We start from the raw sequence: 21490 nt of genomic DNA, 5'->3' as shown, positions 1-21490 counted from the left end.
TAAAAGAGAAATGACCTCACCCTTTTAGCGTGATAAAAAAACATTAGCGCGAAAAAAGTAAGATAAATGATCTCACTCTTGCAATGAGATAAAAAGCCTACCTATTTAGGCACGCAATCTAAATTTTCATGTAGGCGGGCTGGTATTCATTTAGGCAGACTTTGAAAAGTTATGTGAGAAAAACGATGTCGTTTAAGAACTTTGAAAAGTTTTTTTTTATTTTTATAAAAGGTAAGAAGATAATCCATAATTACACTCATTCCAAAAAATCTTTACGTTTCATCTTTATCTTCATGCCCAAAAAGAGAGAAGACAAATCTCACAACTGGGTTTCACCAGTGTCCTGTTGTTTCTTCGACAACGGGTGAACTGTTCCACTAGTGCCCGATTTTCACCTGAGCGAGCCGTGATTTTTATGGTTTATTGTAGTAGTGAAATTTAGTTATTTCGGATGTCTTCCAAGTATACGTTTGACACATTAGGTAAACTTTTTTTTTCGCCCCAAGAAAATCTTTTGTTGACCAACAACTAATTTTGATTGGCAAAAGATCTGTTGTCGTATTTTTAAATTTTTTTAAACAATGTTTATATATATTTTTTTATACTCCCTTCGTCCCAAATTGTTTATCCGGTCCGCAAAAAGGAGTGTTAAAAATAATGTAATTTTTTTTCTTGTAAAAATTTAAACTTTTTTCACAAATTAAAAATACTCATTAATATCTAGTAAGTTATTGAAAAACTTTTGATTTTTTCTTGCAAAAATTGTATTATTTTTAACACTCCGTTTTGCAGACTGGACAAAAAATTTGGGACGGAGGAAGTATATTTTAATATCATGTTAATTGCATTTTAAAAAATTCAGCAAATTTTAAGGGGGAAAAAAAAGTTTCAACACTTTAGGAAGTATAAATATTTTTGTTTTCCTAATGTAATAGAAGTTCTTGGCTAGCTTAGTGGTAAGAGTTTGATAAATCAACTAAGGGTGCGTGGGTTCAAAACCTAGCAATGACAAGAAAAGATGGTCTACTAGATATAAAGAAAAGATCATGCGCAATGATTTTTCATCTCAGTTTATGGTGGTGTGATCATTTTGAACTTTCAATCACGCTTATAAAGCGTGATATAAAGTGACATATAATCACACCCAGAAAAGAGAAATAATCACGCCCAAGAGAAAACAATCACGGCTTATAACAGTGATAAAAGAGAAACGATCACACTTTTTGGCCGTGATTGTTTCTTTCTTTCAATCACGGTTTATAACCGTGATAAAAGAGAGTAACTTACAATCACACCCAAATCCATCACGGTAGCAGGAGCGTGATGAAAAACTTACAATTACGACCAATTGCTATGATCTTTATGGTTTATTGTAGTAGTGCGTGCACAACATACCGAGCAGCATCGCCCTGGAGTCCTTAAATAAATCTTTCAATTCTATGATGTTATTTTTTGCACATTTATGGAGGTATTCTCCCCTTTTTGTAGGGAGTTTCTAAGGTACCATGCACCCCTTGTTTGGGATACCGAGTCATCACTGACATTAACCATAAGAAGACATAACGTTAGCCATAAGAATCCGTAATAAAATATCATGAGTGCAGTAATACAATCAAAACATGGCGTAACAAAGTAATATCATAAAAGAACATGACATTTATAAAAAGAAGGCATTACAGTACCATTGTATAACATTCGCCAAGGACAATACTACACAAACATATGTGGCTTTATAATAATGAAACTAAACATTAACTTGTAGGTATTTTGCCATCAGTGCAAATTTGACATCCCTCACCACACTCTTACTATAACATACACAATCCATTATTAAGTGGTTACGTCGACCACCACAGAAGCACATAACACCACACAAAGAAAGCTAAGATCATGATCTATTTATGTATTTTTCTTAAATTTCTTTTTGCACATCCCGACCAATCCCCGGACTAAATCATGACCTTCAATTCATATATATATATATATATATAAGTGGCATTACTTGAGATGGTGGGTCTCGATGTCTTTGGTGACCACAATACACACGTCCATGAGTGTGGTGGGATCTTCAACATCTCCATTCAGCTTCTCATATTCAAGGGTCCATGTCACCAAATTGTTTTCCCCCTTTGTGTCCACATGAACAGTGAGTGTGAAGGTCTTGTACAGCTGCAGGAGATCTCCTTCAACAACCTTGAATCTCACCAACTTCTTTTCCTCATCTATTGCCTCAATAACCTCCTTAGCAGTCTTCTCCTTCCCATCTGTCGCAGATCCACACAAAAATGACAAAATCAAAACTTCTTAAGTCAAGCTTGTATACTTTTGTGCCATGCATGTGAACTCTTCTTTTTTTCTAGATCATGTGAGTTCATTCTGATATACTCCGGTTTTAACCCTTAGAAAATGCTGAGGGCAAAACATTTCTCCTTATAAGAAGATACATAAAAGAATACTAGCTACATATTATCTACACTTTGAACATCACAAATACATCTTAGTAATTTCTTAATTTGTACTTTCGAAACAATGAGATTATCATCACATTTGACACATTTTGATACACTGAGTTTCACATATTTTCATGGATTTTTCACACTTTTACCCTCCCACTTTTCATTGATCTTAACAATTCATATGTCTAAATAATATGGTCTTAAAGGAACAGAAAATTAGAATAAGGTTAATTCACATATAAAGATGTTATTTCCATACCATGAGTGTAATTCAAGAAGATGATAGAACCAACCGTCCCCCAATCGCCTTCGTGCAAATCAACATTCTGAATGTTACCAGGCGACATCGTCGACAGATGATGCGGTCTGTATCGAAAGATCTCATGGAACACATCTCCATCCGACTTGATCTCTACCTCCCTTACCATCTTACCACTCAGACCCATCTCTTTATATAAATACTTCGAGCAACACCCAGAAACCCCGAAAGTATATTTTGCATACACCCAAGGGATAATGTTGGAAAGGCTCTAAGTGGTGAAGAAAAACCTTTGGCCTTGATGCCTTTATATAGTGGAGAGTTCTGAGTTGGTTAAAAAATTTACTACCCAGCAGACTGCATGCACTTGCAAAACCCAAAAAAAAATATTTATTTAGCCACAATGATAGAATAGCGTTCACCTAATACACAATTAGCCACTCATATTCGTTTCTTTCTTTGATTTTTTTTCACACTTTGTTATGGCCTAAATTAGCCTCCATCTAATGGGAGAGGGAACGAGAATCACGAGCCCCCACCGAACCAAGTCCAATAGAGTGTTGTATTGTATATTTCCACAGTAAAAAAAGTAAAAAAAGTTGTGCGTACTTTGCATAATTGCATGTAGCTAGCAAGGTTCGAACTCAATACCTTTGCGGATCAAAAAAAAAAACTCAATACCTTCATAAGAGAAGCTGCTGAGCTCTCAAGTAATTTTGGTAAAGAGCCTTCGTTTTGATATCGATCAAACAAAGCTTCGTTTGGATAAGTTCAGAACATTTTCTCCGTTATTTAGATGAGAATAGCGATAAATTCTTGAGTGAATAATTACAAGATACAGTAGAGATTAGACATCTTCTTTTATTTCAATAATACTAACCGTTAGACTTGTCCCACATCACTCATTTAAGCCACCCACATTTAGTTAATATATTTTAGAGACTACTCCACTTATTGTCAATTGATTTTTAGGCTGGAATCCTTCAAAAAATCTAATATGGTTTTAAGCTGGTCTGTCACCTCCACGTGCATCTAGGTTGCACGTGAATGAGAGTGTTAGGCGGAGGCCGGGGAGCTGCTACCCCTTTAAGGGGCAGTAGCCTGTTGTCCCAAACGAGCGGGGCTCACTCCGGCTCGATCTGATCCGAACACATATAACTTGTCAATAATGCATTCCAGTGGATTTGATATAGTGTTTCGAAACCATTCTTTTCAAGATAAAAATGTTCTGATTAGACACTTAATGATATCCGATTGAACTTATTTTTGGCTCACTTGTTCTACTCGACAAGCTCTACGAAGTGAACCTTTCCGATCATCAGAACGAGACCAGAGCGAGCCCCGCTCAGCCGGGACAGCAGCTCCCCCGCCTCCATGTTAGACTTATCTCACATCGCTCATTTAAGCCACCTACACTGAGTTAATATATTCTACAGGCTATTCTACCTATTGTCAATTTATTATACGTTGGAAGTTGGAACGCTCTAAAAAATCTTTAATAGTAAACAATAAAATGAAATTATGAGAGGTCAATCTGAGCAGTGAAACCAGCCATCACATGATGCACACCATTTAATTTTTTATTTTGTTAGGTGCTACGATTAAATCTCGACTTTTGGAAAAGAGCGCTGCTATTCGCAGCCCTTTATTTTCTCTCATAATTCGTTAAAAATTTTCAATTATACTCGACAGTTAGTTACCGAAATTGAGATATATTTTCAGCATCCAATTACCGAAATATAATATTTTTTTCAACAGCTATTTTACCTAAAATGTATGTTCAGCAGTTGTTTACCGAAAGTTGAACATATTTTCGACATATAGTTACCGAAATATAATCTTGTTTTCAACAGATATTTACCAAAATGTTATGTATGATTTTCAATAACTATTTACCGAAATGTAGTAGGGTATGGGAGAAAATAAAGTGCTGCGAATAGCAGCGCTCTTGGAAAATGGACAAATTTCGATTAAAGAATTAAGATTACTATTTCGGATAGATTAAAAAACTGAATTATTGATGACATCTGGTATTAATTTTTTTGGAAAATGGGCCTTCCCTGCTGGCCACTTTAATTTTGATGGGATTAGGTTGGTGCAACGAACTGAATCAATTTTTTTGGAAAATGGGCCTTCCCTGCTGGCCACTTTAATTTTGATGGGATTAGGTTGGTGCAACGAACTGAATCAAAATCTATCCCGTGGTCATATTAAAAAAAATTGAATCAAGTTTTGGACGTGAATTTTTTTTTTTTTTTTGCACGAATTACACATTAACATATCTTTAATTAGCTGTTTGAATTGTTAAAAAAGAAAGAAAGGGTACGTATACCTAATCCTGCGTTATATGGAGAGTTACATAAAGATCGCCCCACCAAAGAGGATCTTTCTAACAATAAACTATGATATTTTCGTACACGAAAAGATTATATATGAACCAAATTTTGGAGAAGGAAGATTATATGATGGCTATTTTTCAAATATATATATATATATATATATATATATATATATATATCATACACGATATGGGATTAATTGTTTAATTGCTTCATTCATATTTTAGTTTTTCTCTGTTGTGATCATATGTCACGAAATACAAAATTATAGATACTCACTACTACAATAAACCATAAAGATCACAGTAATTAGCTGTGATTGTAAGTTTTTCATCACGCTCTTGCTACCGTGATGGATTTGGGTTGTTTCTCTCATGGCCAAAAGGCGTGATCGTTTCTCTTTTATCACGGTTATAAGCCGTGATTGTTTTCTTGGACGTGATCGTTTCTCTTTTTTGAATGTGATTATATATCACTTTAGATCAAGGTGTATAACCATGATTGAAAATTTAAAATGATCACACCATAAACTGAGATGAAAAATCATTGCGCGTGATCTTTTCTTTGTATGTACGAGACCAATTTTTCTTGCCATTACCAAGTTTCAAATCCACGCACCCTTAGTTGATTTTCCAAGCTCTTGCCACTAAGTTAGCCAAGAATTAATTTCTGTTATATTAGGAAAATAAAAATATTTATACTTACTTTTTAAAGTGAGAAAACTTTTTTTCCCTTAAAATTTGCTGAATTTTTTGAAATGCAATTAACATGATATTAAAATATATAAAAATACATATATAAACATTGTTTAAAAAAACTTTAAAAATATGACAACAGATCTTTTACCAAACAAAATTAGTTGTTAGTCACCAAAGGATTTTTTTGGGACGAAAAATTTAGTTTTAACTAGAAAATTTAGTAGACAATAGTATTTTTTATTTTACTGTGCGCTTTGTATTTTTATAAAAATTATCACAACATGCTGATTGTAACATTATAGAGAAACTTTAGATTTTTTTTTATTTATAAACTAACCATTTCACATGGATTTTGTGTTTATATTAAATTTCAATTTCAATGGTGGCTTCCAAATTGGATTTTAATCATTTTCAAGCAAAGTTAAGCCATAAGTAATTGTTTTTTTACCTAATGTGTTAAATGTATATTTGGAAGACATCTGAAATAACTAAATTTCACTACTACAATAAACCATAAAGATTCAGTGGTGGGATTTGCCCTCTCTCTCTCTCTCTCTCTCTCTCTCTCTCTCTCTCTCTCTCTCTCGATCTTTTGGATATGAAGATGAAGATGAAACGTAAAGATTTTTTGGGATGAGTGTAATTAGGTCTTATCTTCTTACCTTTTGTAAAAAAAAAAAAAAAAAAAACTTTTCAAAATTCTTAAATGACATCGTTTTTCTCACATAACTTTTCAAAACCTTCCTAAATGAGTTCCAGCCCGCTCATGTGAAAATTCTGACTGCACGCCTAAATGGGTAGGCTTTTTATCTCGCTGTAAGAGTGAGAACATTTATCTAACTTTTTTCCGCACTAAAATTTTTTATCACGCTACAAAGGTGAAGTCTTTTCTTTTTTATCTCGTCACAAGAGCGAGATCTTTTATCTCATTCTTTTCCACCCTAAAATCTTTTATCACGCCACAAGGGTGAGGTCTTTTCTCTTTTATCTTGCCACAAGAGCGAGATCTTTTATCTCATTTTTTTCGGCCCTAAAATCTTTTCTCACGCCACAAAGGTGGGGTTGTTTTTCTTTTATCTCTTTTATCTCGCCGCAAGAGCGAGATTTTTTATGTCGCGCTAAAACCCACTTTTTATCTCAGCTTTGGACTTAAACTGAGATACAAAAAATTTAAGCACTATTTTTTATCACGCTTTCACTGAAAACCGTGAATTTTCTTAGTGTGATGCATATCTATTATTGTAGTAGTGAATTCACAAGAAACATCTTTTCCCGCAATTAACTATCCTATTTTTGTAGGGCAAAGTTCACTTTGACCCCCTGTGTTTTGGGTCATGTGCGGATACACTATTTATGATTCAAAAGTCTACACATAACATACTATGGTTTGCGAAAAGTGCAGACACACCCCCTGCCATCAAGTTTCCATCCATATTAACAAAATTTTGAATTTTGGAAAACAAATAAGAGGAAAAAAACATTTTGCTCTTTTCTTTATCCCTTCCATCAATCCTTTAAATTGACATTACTACGTACCGTCGCTGCCGCCGCCTCCTCCTTCAATCCCTTCTCCCTGCTGCGCCACCACTTCGTCCATCAACCACAACTGCACCAAACTCCCTCCTACCTTTGATGCACCAAACTCCCTTCATTAAATTGCCTAATTTTCAAATTTTTCAAAAAATGGAGTCTATGACGGTTTTTGTCGGTGGGAGAGAGGAAGAGAGAAAGGGAAGGAGTGGAGTGGAGGAGAGAGAGAGACGAGGGAAAAAATGTCTTTTCATACTATGTATGTTAATATGAATGAAAAATATGATGACATGGCATGTGTCTGCACATATATTTTACAAACATAAGGTGTTATATGCACACTTTTGAACCATAAAAATGTATCCGCACATTGCCCAAATCACAAGGGTTCAAAATGGACTTTGCCCATTTTTGTACAAAAAAAGATTGTGAATGAAATCTTTTTTTCCGGTAAATTAGAACATCGTTATTTATGTCTACATAACAAATCAATCTTAAACAAGCTTTTGATAAGCAAACAAGAACTCAAACTTGAGTAGCTTGATTCATTCAGCAACCCTACAGCTTACACCAACGAAAAATGTAACGCTCCAAAAAGCTAGTTCGTTAAGTAAATTGAATTCAACAAAAATGGAAGACTATAAAGTATAAACATTTTCATTTAATATAAGGAGTTCAAGTAGATGTGGCAAATAGGCGGGTCTGGACGGGTTTGGAAGGGTTAAAATGGGTCATGGGTCAAATATGAGCGGGTCGAATATGGGTCAAAAAGTAAATGGGTTGAAACGGTTCGGATCGAATATGGGTCAAACAAAACCCATACCTACCCGACCCGACCCGTTTTTTTCTTTTTTTCTTCCCCGTTCCCCTCTCTTCCCCCCTCTGATTTGTCTCAATAAAGAGATTCAGAAAAGTAAAATTTTATAATTAAAACTCCATTTTTTTTTGAATAAAAATGAAGCAACTAGAGGCTAAAAAAACTTTAAAAAATCAAGTTTTTACTTCTTTTTTTTTTCATTTCCAAACAATAATATAATGCTATGTGGAGGGGAGAGAGAGAGAGAGACGAAGAAAAAAATGTCTTGTAATGCTATGTATATTAATATGAATGAAAAATATGATGACATGGCATGTGTCTGCACATATATTTCACAAACCACAAGGTGTTATATGCACACTTTTGAACCATAAAAATGTATCCGCACATTGCCCAAATCACAAGGGTTCAAAATGGACTTTGCCCATTTTTGTACACAAAAAGATTATGAATGAAAATTTTTTTTCCGATAAATCAGAACATCGTTATTTATGTCTACATAACAAATCAATCTTAAACAAGCTTTTGATAAGCAAACAAGAACTCAAACTTGAGTAGCTTGATTCATTCAGCAACCCTACAGCTTACACCAACAAAAAATGTAACGCTCCAAAAAGCCAGTTCGTTAAGTAAATTGAATTCAACTAAAATGGAACACTATAAACATTTTTATTTAATTTAAGGAGTTCAAGTAGATGTGGCAAACAGGCGGGTCTGGGCGGGTTTGGACGGGTTAAAACGGGTTGTGGGTCAAATATGAGCGGGTTATGGGTCAAAAAGTAAATGGGTTGAAACGGTTCGGATCGAATATGGGTCAAACCAAACCCAGACCTACCTGACCCGACCCGTTTTTTCTTTTTTTTCTTCCCCGTTCCCCTCTCTTCCCCCCTCTGATTTGTCTCAATAAGAAGATTCAGAAAAGTAAAATTTTATAATTAAAACTCCATTTTTTTTTGAATAAAAATGAAGCAACTAGAGGCTAAAAAAACATTAAAAAACCAGGTTTTTACTTCTTCTTTTTTTCATTTCCAAACAATAATATAACTTCGACGAGGAGTCAGAGGCCACATCAGAGAATTATCTGGAAGGCGATGATTGCACCGATTGTATAGTTTCGGTCTTCGTTACGTTCGTCGAAACCACCACTTAGGTTTGAATTAAAAAGTCAAGTGACTTTTTTTTTTGTCTCTATTCAAATTTTTTTGTATTTTTTTGTTTTGCAACAAACTTTTTATCCCTATCAGTTTGTCTCGACGAAAGAATCGAAAAAGTATTTTTTTTTTTTTACTTTTACCCTAATATTTTTTGTAATAAAGTGAAAAGTTTGATCTCTGTTTTCCTTTCCTTAAATGTACATTTTCAATTGCGACGGCGAGGAGAGGGAGAAAGCGAAGGATCTGGCAAGGTATAAAATCAGTTGCGTCCACTTCGTTCCCGCCTTTATGTAGTTGTTCATGTTCTTGATCTACGCTCTGAGCGATTCCGTGGTGCAGGGATACCTTTTCCCTGGAGCTGGAGTTGCTGAGAATGTGTTGGTGATGAATCTGCCGCTGGGCGATCGATGGCGTGAATAAAGAAGACCGAATTTGCTCCGGCACAGGAGGCAATTAACTTTTGTGCAGGAATAGATATTTTAGGTCTAATCCATATTAAACCAATTTTTAACCCATCTAAATCCATATATATATAGAATGATATGAGTTGAACTCATATCAACTCATTATACAATATGGATGGATTGAGTTGGGTTAAGTGGGCGGATATAGACGTATATAGAAATGTGGGTTAGGATTGTCATCTCTAAGTTCAAGTACCATAACGAATTAAATTACATTACAATTAGGAAATTATGTTACCCCTTCATACATTTTCAGAATAATGTTCTTGAAATTAAAACATGGGGAAAAAATTGAAATAGTCCCTGTAGTTAAGTGTTTGTGTCAATTTGGTTCCTGTAGTTGTAATTGGCTCGATTTACACTCTGTACTTTCCATTTTGTTCCAATTTGGTCCAATTACTAACTTCCGTTAGTCCGCAGTTAATCCTTTAAACAGCAAAATCATATGGCCCCCTTTTTTGGGGGTTAAAACAGACCCGTTCGGCTAATAAGCCAACTGGCTTATTTTTTTATCCTTCTTCAAATTTTTTTCGTATTTGTTAGTTTTTCGTCAATTTTTTGGAGGTTATTGCATCATCATACGAGAGAAATCTAAAAAGTAAAAAATTATGATCGAAATTTAGTTTTTTTTAAATAAAGACGAAAAAATTGGTATAGGTTTATTTTTCAACATTCCTAGTCAAGAATCAGTGCATGGGCCAAGTATAAGAAAATGAATGGAATGACATGGCCTTATTTTTTGTAACCAATTGGGCGGTTAAGTTAAGTTTATTGTAACCTAGTTGAGTGGTTTGTTATGTCTATGTATTAGGTTATGACTTGCTAAATTTGGAACTGAGTTTATGTAATATTCTAACTTTTGGACATGGTTCTTTATCATATTCTGAATTTTGGATCTATATCATGTTGTGACTTTTAGACATGGTTCTATATGCATTTTTAGTACTATGCAGAAAAATAAGGCATCTTAGTATTTGTCCACAAGTTGAACAGGTAGACAATACCAGTGGTTATGATATCTCATGGCTGATCATGAAAATGATGAATTTGAGGGCAATTTTTTGCAGAAAACTATAACCAAATTTCTTCTCAAGTGCCTCTTTATCAATGGAGAATGGAAGAATGAGCTGTGTTTTGATTTAAAGATATGTTAGGGCAAGAGGGGAATGAGTAACCCTGTTCAACTAAATAAGCTAACTGACTAATTTTTTTGTTCTTATTCAAATATTTTTCGTAATTGCTAGTTTTTCGTCATTTTTTTGGGGATTATTGCATCGTTATGACAAGAGGAATCTAAAAAGTAAAAAATTACAATAGAAACTTAATTTTTTTGAATAAAGATAAAAATAAGCCAATAAGTCAATTTTTTGGTCTTTATTCAAAAAAAATTAAATTTCGATCATAATTTTTTAATTTTTAGATTTCTCTCGTCATGACGATGCAATAACCCCCCAAAAAACTAACAAATACGAAAAAAATTTGAATAAAGATAAAAAAAAATAAGCCAGTTGGCTTATTTAGCGGGAACGAGTCTGTTTTAACCCAAAAAAGGGGGCCATATGATTTTGCTATTTAAAGGACTAACGGCGGACTAACGGAAGTTAGTAATTGGACCAAATTGGAACAAAATGGAAAGTACAGAGTGTAAATCGAGTCAATTATAACTACAGGAACCAAATTGACACAAACATTTAACTACATGGACTATTTTAGTTTTTTCCCCTTAAAACATTTAATACAGCGGTTTTTACAAAACAGGTTCAAATGGGAAGAGCCGTCTAATCTATTCGTAAATCGTAGCCCTATTGGTTCTTCATTTTCGAGTAACTACCCATTCACGACCGTGGTTTCATGAAGGACTCTGTTGCATGCATAATAGGTCCAGATTACGAAGTACCATGAGCGACAAACTACCCATAACATTCGCCAGGACAATACTACACAAACATATGCCTTCCTTGCTGGCCACTTTAATTTTGATGGGATTAGGTTGGTGCAACGAACTGAATCAAAATCTATCCCGTGGTCATATTAAAAAAATTTGAATCAAGTTTTCGATGTGAATTTTTTTTTTCTTACACATTAACATATATTTAATTAGCGGTTTGAATTGTTAAAAAAAAATGGGTACATATATCTAATCCTGTGTTATATAGAACGTTGCATAAAAATCGCCCAGCTTAAGAGGATCTTTCTAGCAATAAACTATGATATTTTCGTACACGAAAAGATTATATATGAACCAAATTTTGGAGAACAAAGATTATATGATGGCTATTTTTCAAAAAATATATATCATACGCTATGGGATTAATTGTTTAATTGCTTCATTCATATTTTAGTTTTTCTCTGTTGTTATCATATGTCACAGAATACGAAATTATAGATACTTCACAAAAAACATCTTTTCTCGCAATTAACTATCCTATTTTTGTAGGGCAAAGTTCACTTTGACCCCTGTGTTTTGGGTCATGTGCGGATATACCTTTTATGGTTCATGTAACACCCCAATTTTCGAACACGTTAATTAAATCATTTCTAATTGATTTAATAATCCTTAAAACTGATTTACGAAATAAAATTTTATTAAACAGAGTTTAGCAGCGGAAATCTCGAATACCAAATTCAAAACTGCTTAATTGTCTTACAACCCAACGAAATAAAACGGAATTTGACAAATGTGATAACACTTATGTGTTTGTGGAATTAGCTCCGCTGTACCCTTGTCCCTGGAAATGTTGTAACATTCCTCTTTTTTTTTGAAAAAAATATATATATAAAAAGTTTTGAAATGTTAAATTCAAATTCAATGATCAATTAAATTAATTAGTTAAAACACATGATTATGTTAGTGCGGGATAATATACACTTTACTGTGCATACATTCATAATTCTCTTTATCTTTTCTTTTTTTAAAAAAAAAAAAAAAACTCCTAACCAAAATTCTATCCCAACAAAACCCACACTCAACTACTCTCTCCCCCCATTCCAGCCGAAAATAAGGCTACCCATCACCTATCTGCAGATTGTAACCTCCCCACTTCTTCCTCTATGCCCTGAACCCACTACAAGTCTACAACACCCCACCTCCCCCACTATCTCATTCTCTCCCATTATACACACCCATATAATTCCGAACATCAAAACGAAAGTTACTCCTTTCCATTTTGCTACTCAATCCAGGGAAAGAAAAAAGAGAAAGAGAGAGAACTTGAGTTCTCATCCATGGAGTTTTGAGAGAGAGAGAGAGAGAGAGAGAGAGAGAGAGAGAGAGAGAGAGAAACGGGTTCCTACATAACACTACTCCATACATCAAATTCGGGTTTCCAATCAACCACTACATCACCAAGCATCCACAGCCCACCTTCAATTCGTTCCGAGGCAGCCCCAGAGTTCTTCGATTCCGTCGTCTTCTCCGATCGCTAAAAATCAACCGAACCCGTTAATCGCTTTTTCGGCCGGATTCAAGGTAAGATAATCGCTCTCCTACTTTCTCCTAAGTATATTTAGTTCCTAATTAATGTTTTTGATGGCTTGGAATGGATGGAAACATCAAACCCACCTAAGTTGAAAATCGGGGCGTTACAGTTCAAGAGTGTGCACATAACATACTATGGTTTGTGAAATGTGTAGACACACTCTCTACTATCATGTTTTTCATTCATATTAACAGAATTTTGAATTTTGAAACAAAAATAAGAGGAAAATAACACTTTTCTCTTTTCTTTATCCTTTCCACCAACCCTTCAAATTGGCATTACCACCGTCGCCGCCGCCGCCACCTCCTCCTTCAATCCCGTCTCCCTGTTGCGCCACCACATTGTCCATCAACCACAACCGCACCAAACTCCCTCCTGCCTCTGATGCACCGCCCTTCATTAAATTGCCCAATTTTCAAAATTTTCAAAATATGGAGTCTATAACGGCTTTTGTCGGTGGGAGAGAGGAAGAGAGAAAGGGAGGGAGTGAAGTGGAGTGGAGAGAGAGAGAGAGAGAGAGAGAGAGAGAGAGAGAGAGAGGACAAAAATGTCTTTTAATGCTATGTATCTTAATATGAATGGAAAATATGATGACAGGGCGTGTGTCTGCACATTTCACAAACCTCAAGGTGTTATATGCACACTTTTGAACCATAAAAATGTATCCACACATGGCCCAAATTACAAGAGTTCAAAATGGACTTTGCCCATTTTTGTACACAAAAAGATTATGAATGAAATCTTTTCTCCGGTAAATCGGAACATCGTTAGGTATGTCTACATAACAAACTAATCTTAAACAAGCTTTTGATAAGCAAACATGAACTCAAACTTGAGTAACTTGATTCATTCAGTGTATTTTGCTTACACCAACGAAGCATGTAACGCTCCAAAAAGTCAGTTCGTTGAGTAAATTGAATTCAACAAAAATGGAACACTATAAACATTTTCATTTAATTTAAGGAGTTCAAGTACCATAACGAATTACATTACGATTAGGAAATTATGTTACCCACTCATACATTTTCAGAATATTGTTCTTGAAATTAAAACATTTAATACAGCGGCTTTTACAAAACAAATTCAAATGGGAAGAGCCATCTAATCTATTTGTAAAATCGTAGCCCCATTGGTTCTTCATTTTCGAGTAACTACCCATTCACGGCGGTGGTTTCGTGAGGGACACCGTCGCCTGCATAGTAGATCAAGGTTACGAAGTACCATGAGCGACAGACGTTAAGTAAAATACACCAAACTACCCATAACATTCTCCAAGACAATACTACACAAACATATGCCTTTATAATAATGGAACTCAACATTAACTTGTAGATATTTTGCCATCACTGCAAATTTGACATCCCTCACCACACTCTTACTAAACCATACACAATACATTATTAAGTGGTTACTTCGACCACCACGAAAGCACACAACGCCACACAAAGAAAACTAAACACAAAGAAAACTAAGATCATGATCTATTTATGTATTTTTCTTACATTTCTTATTTTACAGGAGTGTTCGAGACTTCTGCACATCCCGACCGATCCCCAGACTAGATCATGACCTTCATATATATGCATCTATTATAGGTAGCATTACTTGAGATGGTGGGTCTCGATGTCTTTGGTGACCACAATACAGAAGTCCATGAGTGTGGTGGGATCTTCAACATTTCCATTCAGCTTCTCATATTCAAAGGTCCATGTCACCAAATTGTTTTCCCCTTTTGTGTCCACATGAACGGTGATTATGAATGTCTTGTACAGCTGCAGGAGATCTCCTTCAGCAACCTTGAATCTCACCAACTTCTTTTCCTCATCTATTGCCTCAATAACCTCCTTAGCAGTCTTCTCCTTCCCATCTGCGCCACAGATCCACACAAAAATGACAAAATCAATACTTCTTAAGTCAAGCATGTGAACCCTTCTTCTTTTTTCTTCTTTTTTTCTAGATTATGTGAGTTCATTTTGATATACTCCGGTTTTAACCCTTAGAAAATGCTGAGAGCAAAAGATTTCTCCTTATAAGAAGATACATATTATCTACACTTTGAACGTCACAAATACATCTTAGTAATTTCTTATTTTGTACTTTCGAAACAATTAGATTATCATCACATTTGACACATTTCGATACACAGAGTTCACATATTTTCATAGATTTTTCACACACTTACCCTCTCACCCTCCCACTTGTCATTGCTCTTAACATTTCATATGTCTAAATAATATGGTCTTAAAGGAACTGAAAATTAGAATAAGGTAAATTCACATATAAAGATGTTATCTCCATACCATGAGTGTAATTCCAGAAGATGACAGAGCCAACCGTCCCCCAATCGCCTTCATGCAAATCAACATTTTGAATGTTACCAGGCGACATCGTCGATATATGATGTGGTCTGTATCGAAAGATCTCATGAAACACATCTCCATCCGACTTGATCTCTACATCCCTTACCATCTTCCCACTCAGACCCATCTCTTTATTAAAATACTTCGAGCAACACCCCAGAAACCCCGAAAGTATATTTTGCATACACCCAAGGGATAATGTTGGAAAGGCTCCAAGTGGTGAAGAAAAACCTTTGGCCTTGATGCCTTTATATAGTGGAGAGTTCTGAGTTGGTTAAAAAAATTATTACCCAGCAGACTGCATGCACTTGCCAAACCAAATAAAAAAAATTATTTAGCCACAATGATAGAATAGTGTTCACCTAATACACAATTATCCCCTCATATTCGTTTCTTTCTTTGATTTTTTTTCACACTTTGTTATGGCCTAAATTAGCCTCCATCTAATAGGAGAGGGAACGAGAATCACGAGCCGCCACCTAATCAGGTCCAATAGAGTGTTATATTGTATCTCCACAGTAAAAAAAGGTTGTGCATACTTTGCATAATTGCATGTAGCTAGCAAAGTTCGAACTCAATACCTTTGCGGATCAAAAAAAAAAAAACTCAATACCTTCATAAGAGAAGCTGCTGAACTCTCAAGTAACTTTGAAAAAGAGCATTCGTTTTGATAATTCAGAACATTTTCTTCGTTATTTAGTTGAGAATAGCGATAAATTCTTGAGCGAAGAATTACAAGAGACGGCAGAAATTAGAGATCTTTTATTTCAACAAAACTAACCATTAGACTTGTTCCACATCGCTCATTTAAGCCACCCACGTTTAGTTAATATATTCTAAAGACTACTCCATCTATTGCCAATTAGTTTTAGGCTGGAACCCTTAAAAAATCTAACATGGTTTTAGGCTGGTCTGTCACCTCCACGTGCATCTGGGCTGCACGTGAGGGGGAGTGTTAGACGGAGGCGGAGGAGCTGTTGTCCCTTTAAGGGGTAGTAGCCTGCTGTCCAAGACGAGCGGGGCTCGCTCCGGCTCGATCTATTCGGAACACATATAACTTGCCAATAATGCATTCCAGTGGATTTTTGATAAGGCACTTAACGATATCCTATCGACCTGATTTTTGGCTCACTTGTTCTACTCGACAAGCTTTACGAAGTGAATTTTTCCGATCATCGGAGCGAAACCGGAGCGAGCCCTGCTCGGCCGGGACAGCAGCTCCCCGCCTCCGTATTAGACTTGTCTCTCATCGCTCATTTAAGCCACCTACGCTTAGTTAATATATTCTAGAGGCTACTCTACCTATTGTCAATTGATTTTACGTTGGAACGCTCTAAGAAATTTTTAACAGTAACAATGAAATGAAATTATGAGAGCTCAATCTGAGCAGTGAAACGAGCTAAAACATGATGCACACCATTTAATTTTTTATTTTGTTAGGTGCTACGATCAAATCACGACTTTTGGAAAATGGACAAATTTCGATTAAAGAATTAAGATTACTATTTTGGATAGATTAAGAAACTGAATTATTGATCACAGCTGGGATTAATTTTTTTTGGAAAATGGGCCTTCCTTGCTGGCCACTTTAATTTTGATGGGATTAGGTTAGTGCAACGAACTGAATCAAAATCTATCCCGTGGTCATATTAAAAAAATTTGAATCAAGTTTCGATGTGAATTTTTTTTTTTTTTTTTTGCATGAATTACACATTAACATATATTATTTAATTAGCGGTTTGAATTGTTCAAAATAAAAAGGGGGTTACGTATATCTTATCGTGCGTTATATAGATAGTTACATAAAGATCGCCCCACCTAATAAGATCTTTCTAGCAATAAAGTATGATATTTTCATACACGAAAAGATTATATATGAACCAAAGTTTGGAGAACAAAGATTATATGATGGCTATTTTTCAAAAAATATATATCATACACGCTATGGGATTAATTGTTTAATTGCTACATTCATATTTTAGTTTTTCTCCACTGTGATCATATGTCACGGAATACGAAATTATAGATACTACACAAGAAACATCTTTTCTCGCAATTACCTATCCTATTTTTTAGGGCAAAGTTCACTTTGACCCCCTGTGTTTTGGGTTATGTGTAGATACATCCTTTATAGTTCAAAAGTGTGCACATAACATACTATAATTTGTGAAATTTGCAGACACACTGCCTGCTATCATGTTTTCCATCCATATTAATAGAATTTTGAGTTTTGGAAAACAAATAAGGGGAAAATAACATTTTGCTCTTCTCTTTATCCCTTCCATCAATCCTTCAAATTGGCATTAACACCGTTGCCGCCGCCGCCGCCTCCTTCAATCGCTTCTCCCTGCCACGCCACCATATCGTCCATCAACCACAACCACAACCGCACCAAACTCGGATTCGAGTCCCTGCAGTGAGCTGAAAGCACTGCAGGTTGCAGCCCCCCAAAACAACGTCGTTTTGGGGGATTTTGGCCAATCCAGTAATAATACAAAACTACGCCGTTTTGAGATCCCTAATTCCCTCAAATATGCCGCCCAGAACTCCCCCAAATATTTACGATTCTTTTAGGGCTAAGTTTGAAACGACAACCATGGAAACGACAACTATGGACGACTATAGCCCAGAACAGCCATGCAACTCGACCCTCGCCGTTCCTCCATTGCCGTCGCCAAAAGACACCACTTCGTCACCTCTGTTGCCGCCCACAAACGCTGATGGTGCACCATCGACGCCGCCCACAACCATTGATCGTGCACCTCCTACCTCTCCGAACCGGTAAGATTCTATCTGCTTTCTTTCAATTTCGGTGGTCATTAGTATAATTTTTCCTCGCACAAAATATGAACCTGTTGAGTTGTTCAAAATCTTCGGGTCTCGGAAGGTCTTCCCAGTTCGTCAATGGAAAAGAAAACACGGACAAGCTAGCCCCGATCTTACCATTTTGTATATTGATATAGTGTATCCTTTCGGTTCTCGGAATGAACTTTGTCTTTTGGGTTGAAATTCCAGAAAAGATATTGGATCTAGAAAATCATTTTCTATTGAAAGTCAAAATAAAATATAGAGACGAATGATAAAGAATTTGGTGATTTCCTGTAAGAGTGACCAAACAAGAGGGTATTATTTTATACTTAGTTATGATTTAGAGCCCGTTCCAGAAACAAAATAAGAACTTATTTTTTGTATAATAAGAAGGCTTGTTCCTAAAAATAAGAAAGCTGGTACTTATTTTGGAAGAATTTATATAGGTACCGACCGGCCGGGGAGGGAAATTGTACCGGCGGCCGCGCCGGGCCGTCTCCGGCCACCGGACGGCCGATCCGAGCCGTCTAAAAATTCTATAAAAAAAACGAGGGGTCTAACACGGGAATCAATGGCATCCGAGATGTGTAGGGTGCTTGATCCGAGCACTCCTTTTCCGTGTAGGGTGCTTGATCATATATATACGGAAAAGGGGTGCTCGGATCAAGCACCCTACACACCTCGGATGCCATTGATTCCCGCGAAAGCCCCCTCCGTTTTTTTTTTAAAAATTTTTGGATAGCTTGGATCGGCTGTTCGGTGGCCGGAGCCGGCCCGGCGCGGCCGCCGTACGATTTCCCTCCGCCGGCGCCCATTATCATATTAACAGTCTTATTTTTTGTATAAGGCAATTTCAAGCTCAAAAATCATGTGTTTACGCAAATAATTTTCCTATCACTATGGATCTTGTTTGATAGATCTCATTGAGATCTTTTATACGGTGCAAAAAAAAATTTGAATTTTTTTTTTCATTTTCATTATTTTTGAGTTTGAAAATGTGAAAGGAACTTTTTATTTGGGTTTTGTGGAATGACCCTTCTTATTTTTGAATGAGAAGTGGCAAAATAAGTACTTATTTTTTAAGAAGGTTTCCGGAACGGAGCCTTATTCTTATACTACTCCATTGGTAAGAGCATTGGGAGTGGGTTTTTTGGCCTTTTGTTTGAATTGACTCCCCTGATTAATGATGCTTGTGGTCCCATATCCTTTTTGAAGCAAAAAAATAAAGATTTTTAGTTTGTAAGGTCTAACCATACTTGCAGATTATTAGTACTGCACAATTACTTATAGAATATGATTTTTAACCTTAATGTTTACGACTTTATGTTAGAATGGAAGGTGGTACTGGACCTGAGGAGACTATGAAAGAGTTGTCCAAAGATTACTCTCTTTCTCTTGGAATGGAATTTGAATCGGAGGAGGATGCATATGAGTTTTACAATGATCATGCAAGAATTATGGGTTTTGGCATTAGAAGTTGTTATTGCACAAACAGCAAAAAAGATGGTATAATGATTAATCGGAAGTTTGTTAGTAGTAAGGAAGGCGAGAGAGAGACGGATAATCGGTCCCTAGTGGTAGAACAACCTTGAAGGGAGACAAGAACTAAATGCATTGCGTTCATGTACATAGCGTTTAACCGACAGAAATCAAAATGGTCTGTGACGAAGTTTGAAGAAAATCACAATCACGTTTTCCATGATCCTAAAACTTCTTTTTTGTTGCGCTCTCAAAGAAGGATACGTGAGGCACAAGCTCTAAATATCGAGTTAGCCGTTGACAGCGGTTTATCGGTTAAGGCATCACATGATCTTATTAGTGCCCAATCTGGGGGGAGGGAAAACGTAGGCTTCACACTAGACAACCATAGAAGTTACTTGCGTGCAAGAAGACAGAGGAGCTTACAATATGGTGAAGCTGGGGCTTCGTTAGGATACTTTCAAACTCAAGTGGCTGAAAATCCTTACTTTTTCTATGACGTTCAATTGGATATTGAGGAAAAGATTACTAATATTTTTTGGGCTGACCATGAGATAATCACAGATTATGGACTTTTTGGAGATGCTGTGTCTTTTGACACAACATTCCAAACAAATAAAGAGTGTCGGCCACTTGCTATATTCATCGGCTTTAACCATTTTAGAATGACGGCAATTTTTGGTGCAGCTCTTTTGTATGATGAAACTTCGGAATCTTTTGAATGGTTGTTTAAGTCCTTCTTGCGTGCAATGGGGGGAAAAAAGAAAGCCAGAGTTAACAACCAGAAGGGTAAGCGTTTGAAACCTTGGTATGAGAAGAATGGAAAGAGGAAAAAAGTTACTGTCACACCTACCAGTCTTTATCAGGTATTAACAAATAATGCTTAACTACTTTATTTCAAGTTCTTGTTCTTTACATTATGTAAGAATATGTTGTTGACTTTCTTGTGAATTAGGATGGTCCAATGCCCTATATGCCCGAAATGATCAATTGCGAATCTAATTTGTCTTCCCAAACATCATTCCATTCACAAACTTTTGAGGTGTGTAAGACATCTATAATATATTCTTGGTTCGTAGTATAATTTCATTCTATTTTATTTGCTTCAACTTATCTTCTTCTTATTTCTTTCAGGTGACGGGAGATGAGACATTCTTGCAAGATGATGTATTTTTTGAGTTGATTAGTGCTCCGCAACAATCCCGACAAAACTAGAATGTGAATGAAGAGGGAGATGCATTCGAGTTGGTTTTTGAAGAGGGAACATGCCGTCTTTGTTGAAAAATATTCTACTGAAAAGTGACGAAACATGTATTTTTGACTATCAATTTGTTGGTGGTGAAAAATGGTGTATTTTGACATTTTATCCATTTGTTGGTGGTGAAAAATGGTGTATTTTGACATTTTATCAATTTGTTGGTGGTAAAACATGATGTAGTTTGACATTTTTAATCTGTTGGCAATATATAATTGTTGGCATTATTATGGTTTAGGAGCAATTATCACAGATTCTAAGAAAGTTAATACTGAATGCCCAAAACCCAGTTCTATGAGAAGGCATCAGCTTACTAGAGAGTGTCCAATTCTCTCTAACATTGAGCCTAAACAGATCGATCAACTTCTAGAAATAAAACTATAAACTCCTTT

General features: G+C 35.8%; 2 protein-coding genes across 4 annotated transcripts in view; both read right to left on the bottom strand.

Annotated features, from left to right (window-relative positions):
• Positions 1-1636: 1636 nt before the first annotated feature.
• LOC131301874 (kirola-like) lies at positions 1637-15965 on the bottom strand. 3 transcript variants are annotated; one of them, XM_058328365.1, is made up of 2 exons: positions 15497-15808; positions 1637-2264 (listed from the first exon to the last, which is right to left on the bottom strand). In XM_058328365.1, the coding sequence occupies exons 1-2, from the start codon at positions 15738-15740 to the stop codon at positions 1999-2001; spliced, it is 510 nt and encodes a 169-aa protein (XP_058184348.1). In that variant the 5' UTR covers positions 15741-15808; the 3' UTR covers positions 1637-1998. The 3 variants fall into 3 exon arrangements, with proteins under 3 accessions (XP_058184348.1, XP_058184350.1, XP_058184349.1); XM_058328367.1 differs by lacking the exon at positions 15497-15808 and adding an exon at positions 2716-3247; XM_058328366.1 differs by lacking the exon at positions 1637-2264 and adding an exon at positions 14480-15063 and having other exon boundaries at positions 15497-15965.
• LOC131301872 (protein C2-DOMAIN ABA-RELATED 7-like) overlaps positions 14116-21490 on the bottom strand; it is a 27834-nt gene continuing 20459 nt past the window's right edge. Inside the window, exon 4 of the mRNA XM_058328360.1 lies at positions 14116-14388. Within this exon, the coding sequence (XP_058184343.1) occupies positions 14356-14388 (33 nt within the window). The 3' untranslated portion in view covers positions 14116-14355. The remainder of the gene's footprint in view (positions 14389-21490) is intronic.

This window comes from Rhododendron vialii, chromosome 9a, assembly GCF_030253575.1.
Source record: "Rhododendron vialii isolate Sample 1 chromosome 9a, ASM3025357v1".
Lineage (NCBI taxonomy): Eukaryota > Viridiplantae > Streptophyta > Magnoliopsida > Ericales > Ericaceae > Rhododendron > Rhododendron vialii.
This window is presented reverse-complemented; position numbering and strand designations above follow the sequence as displayed.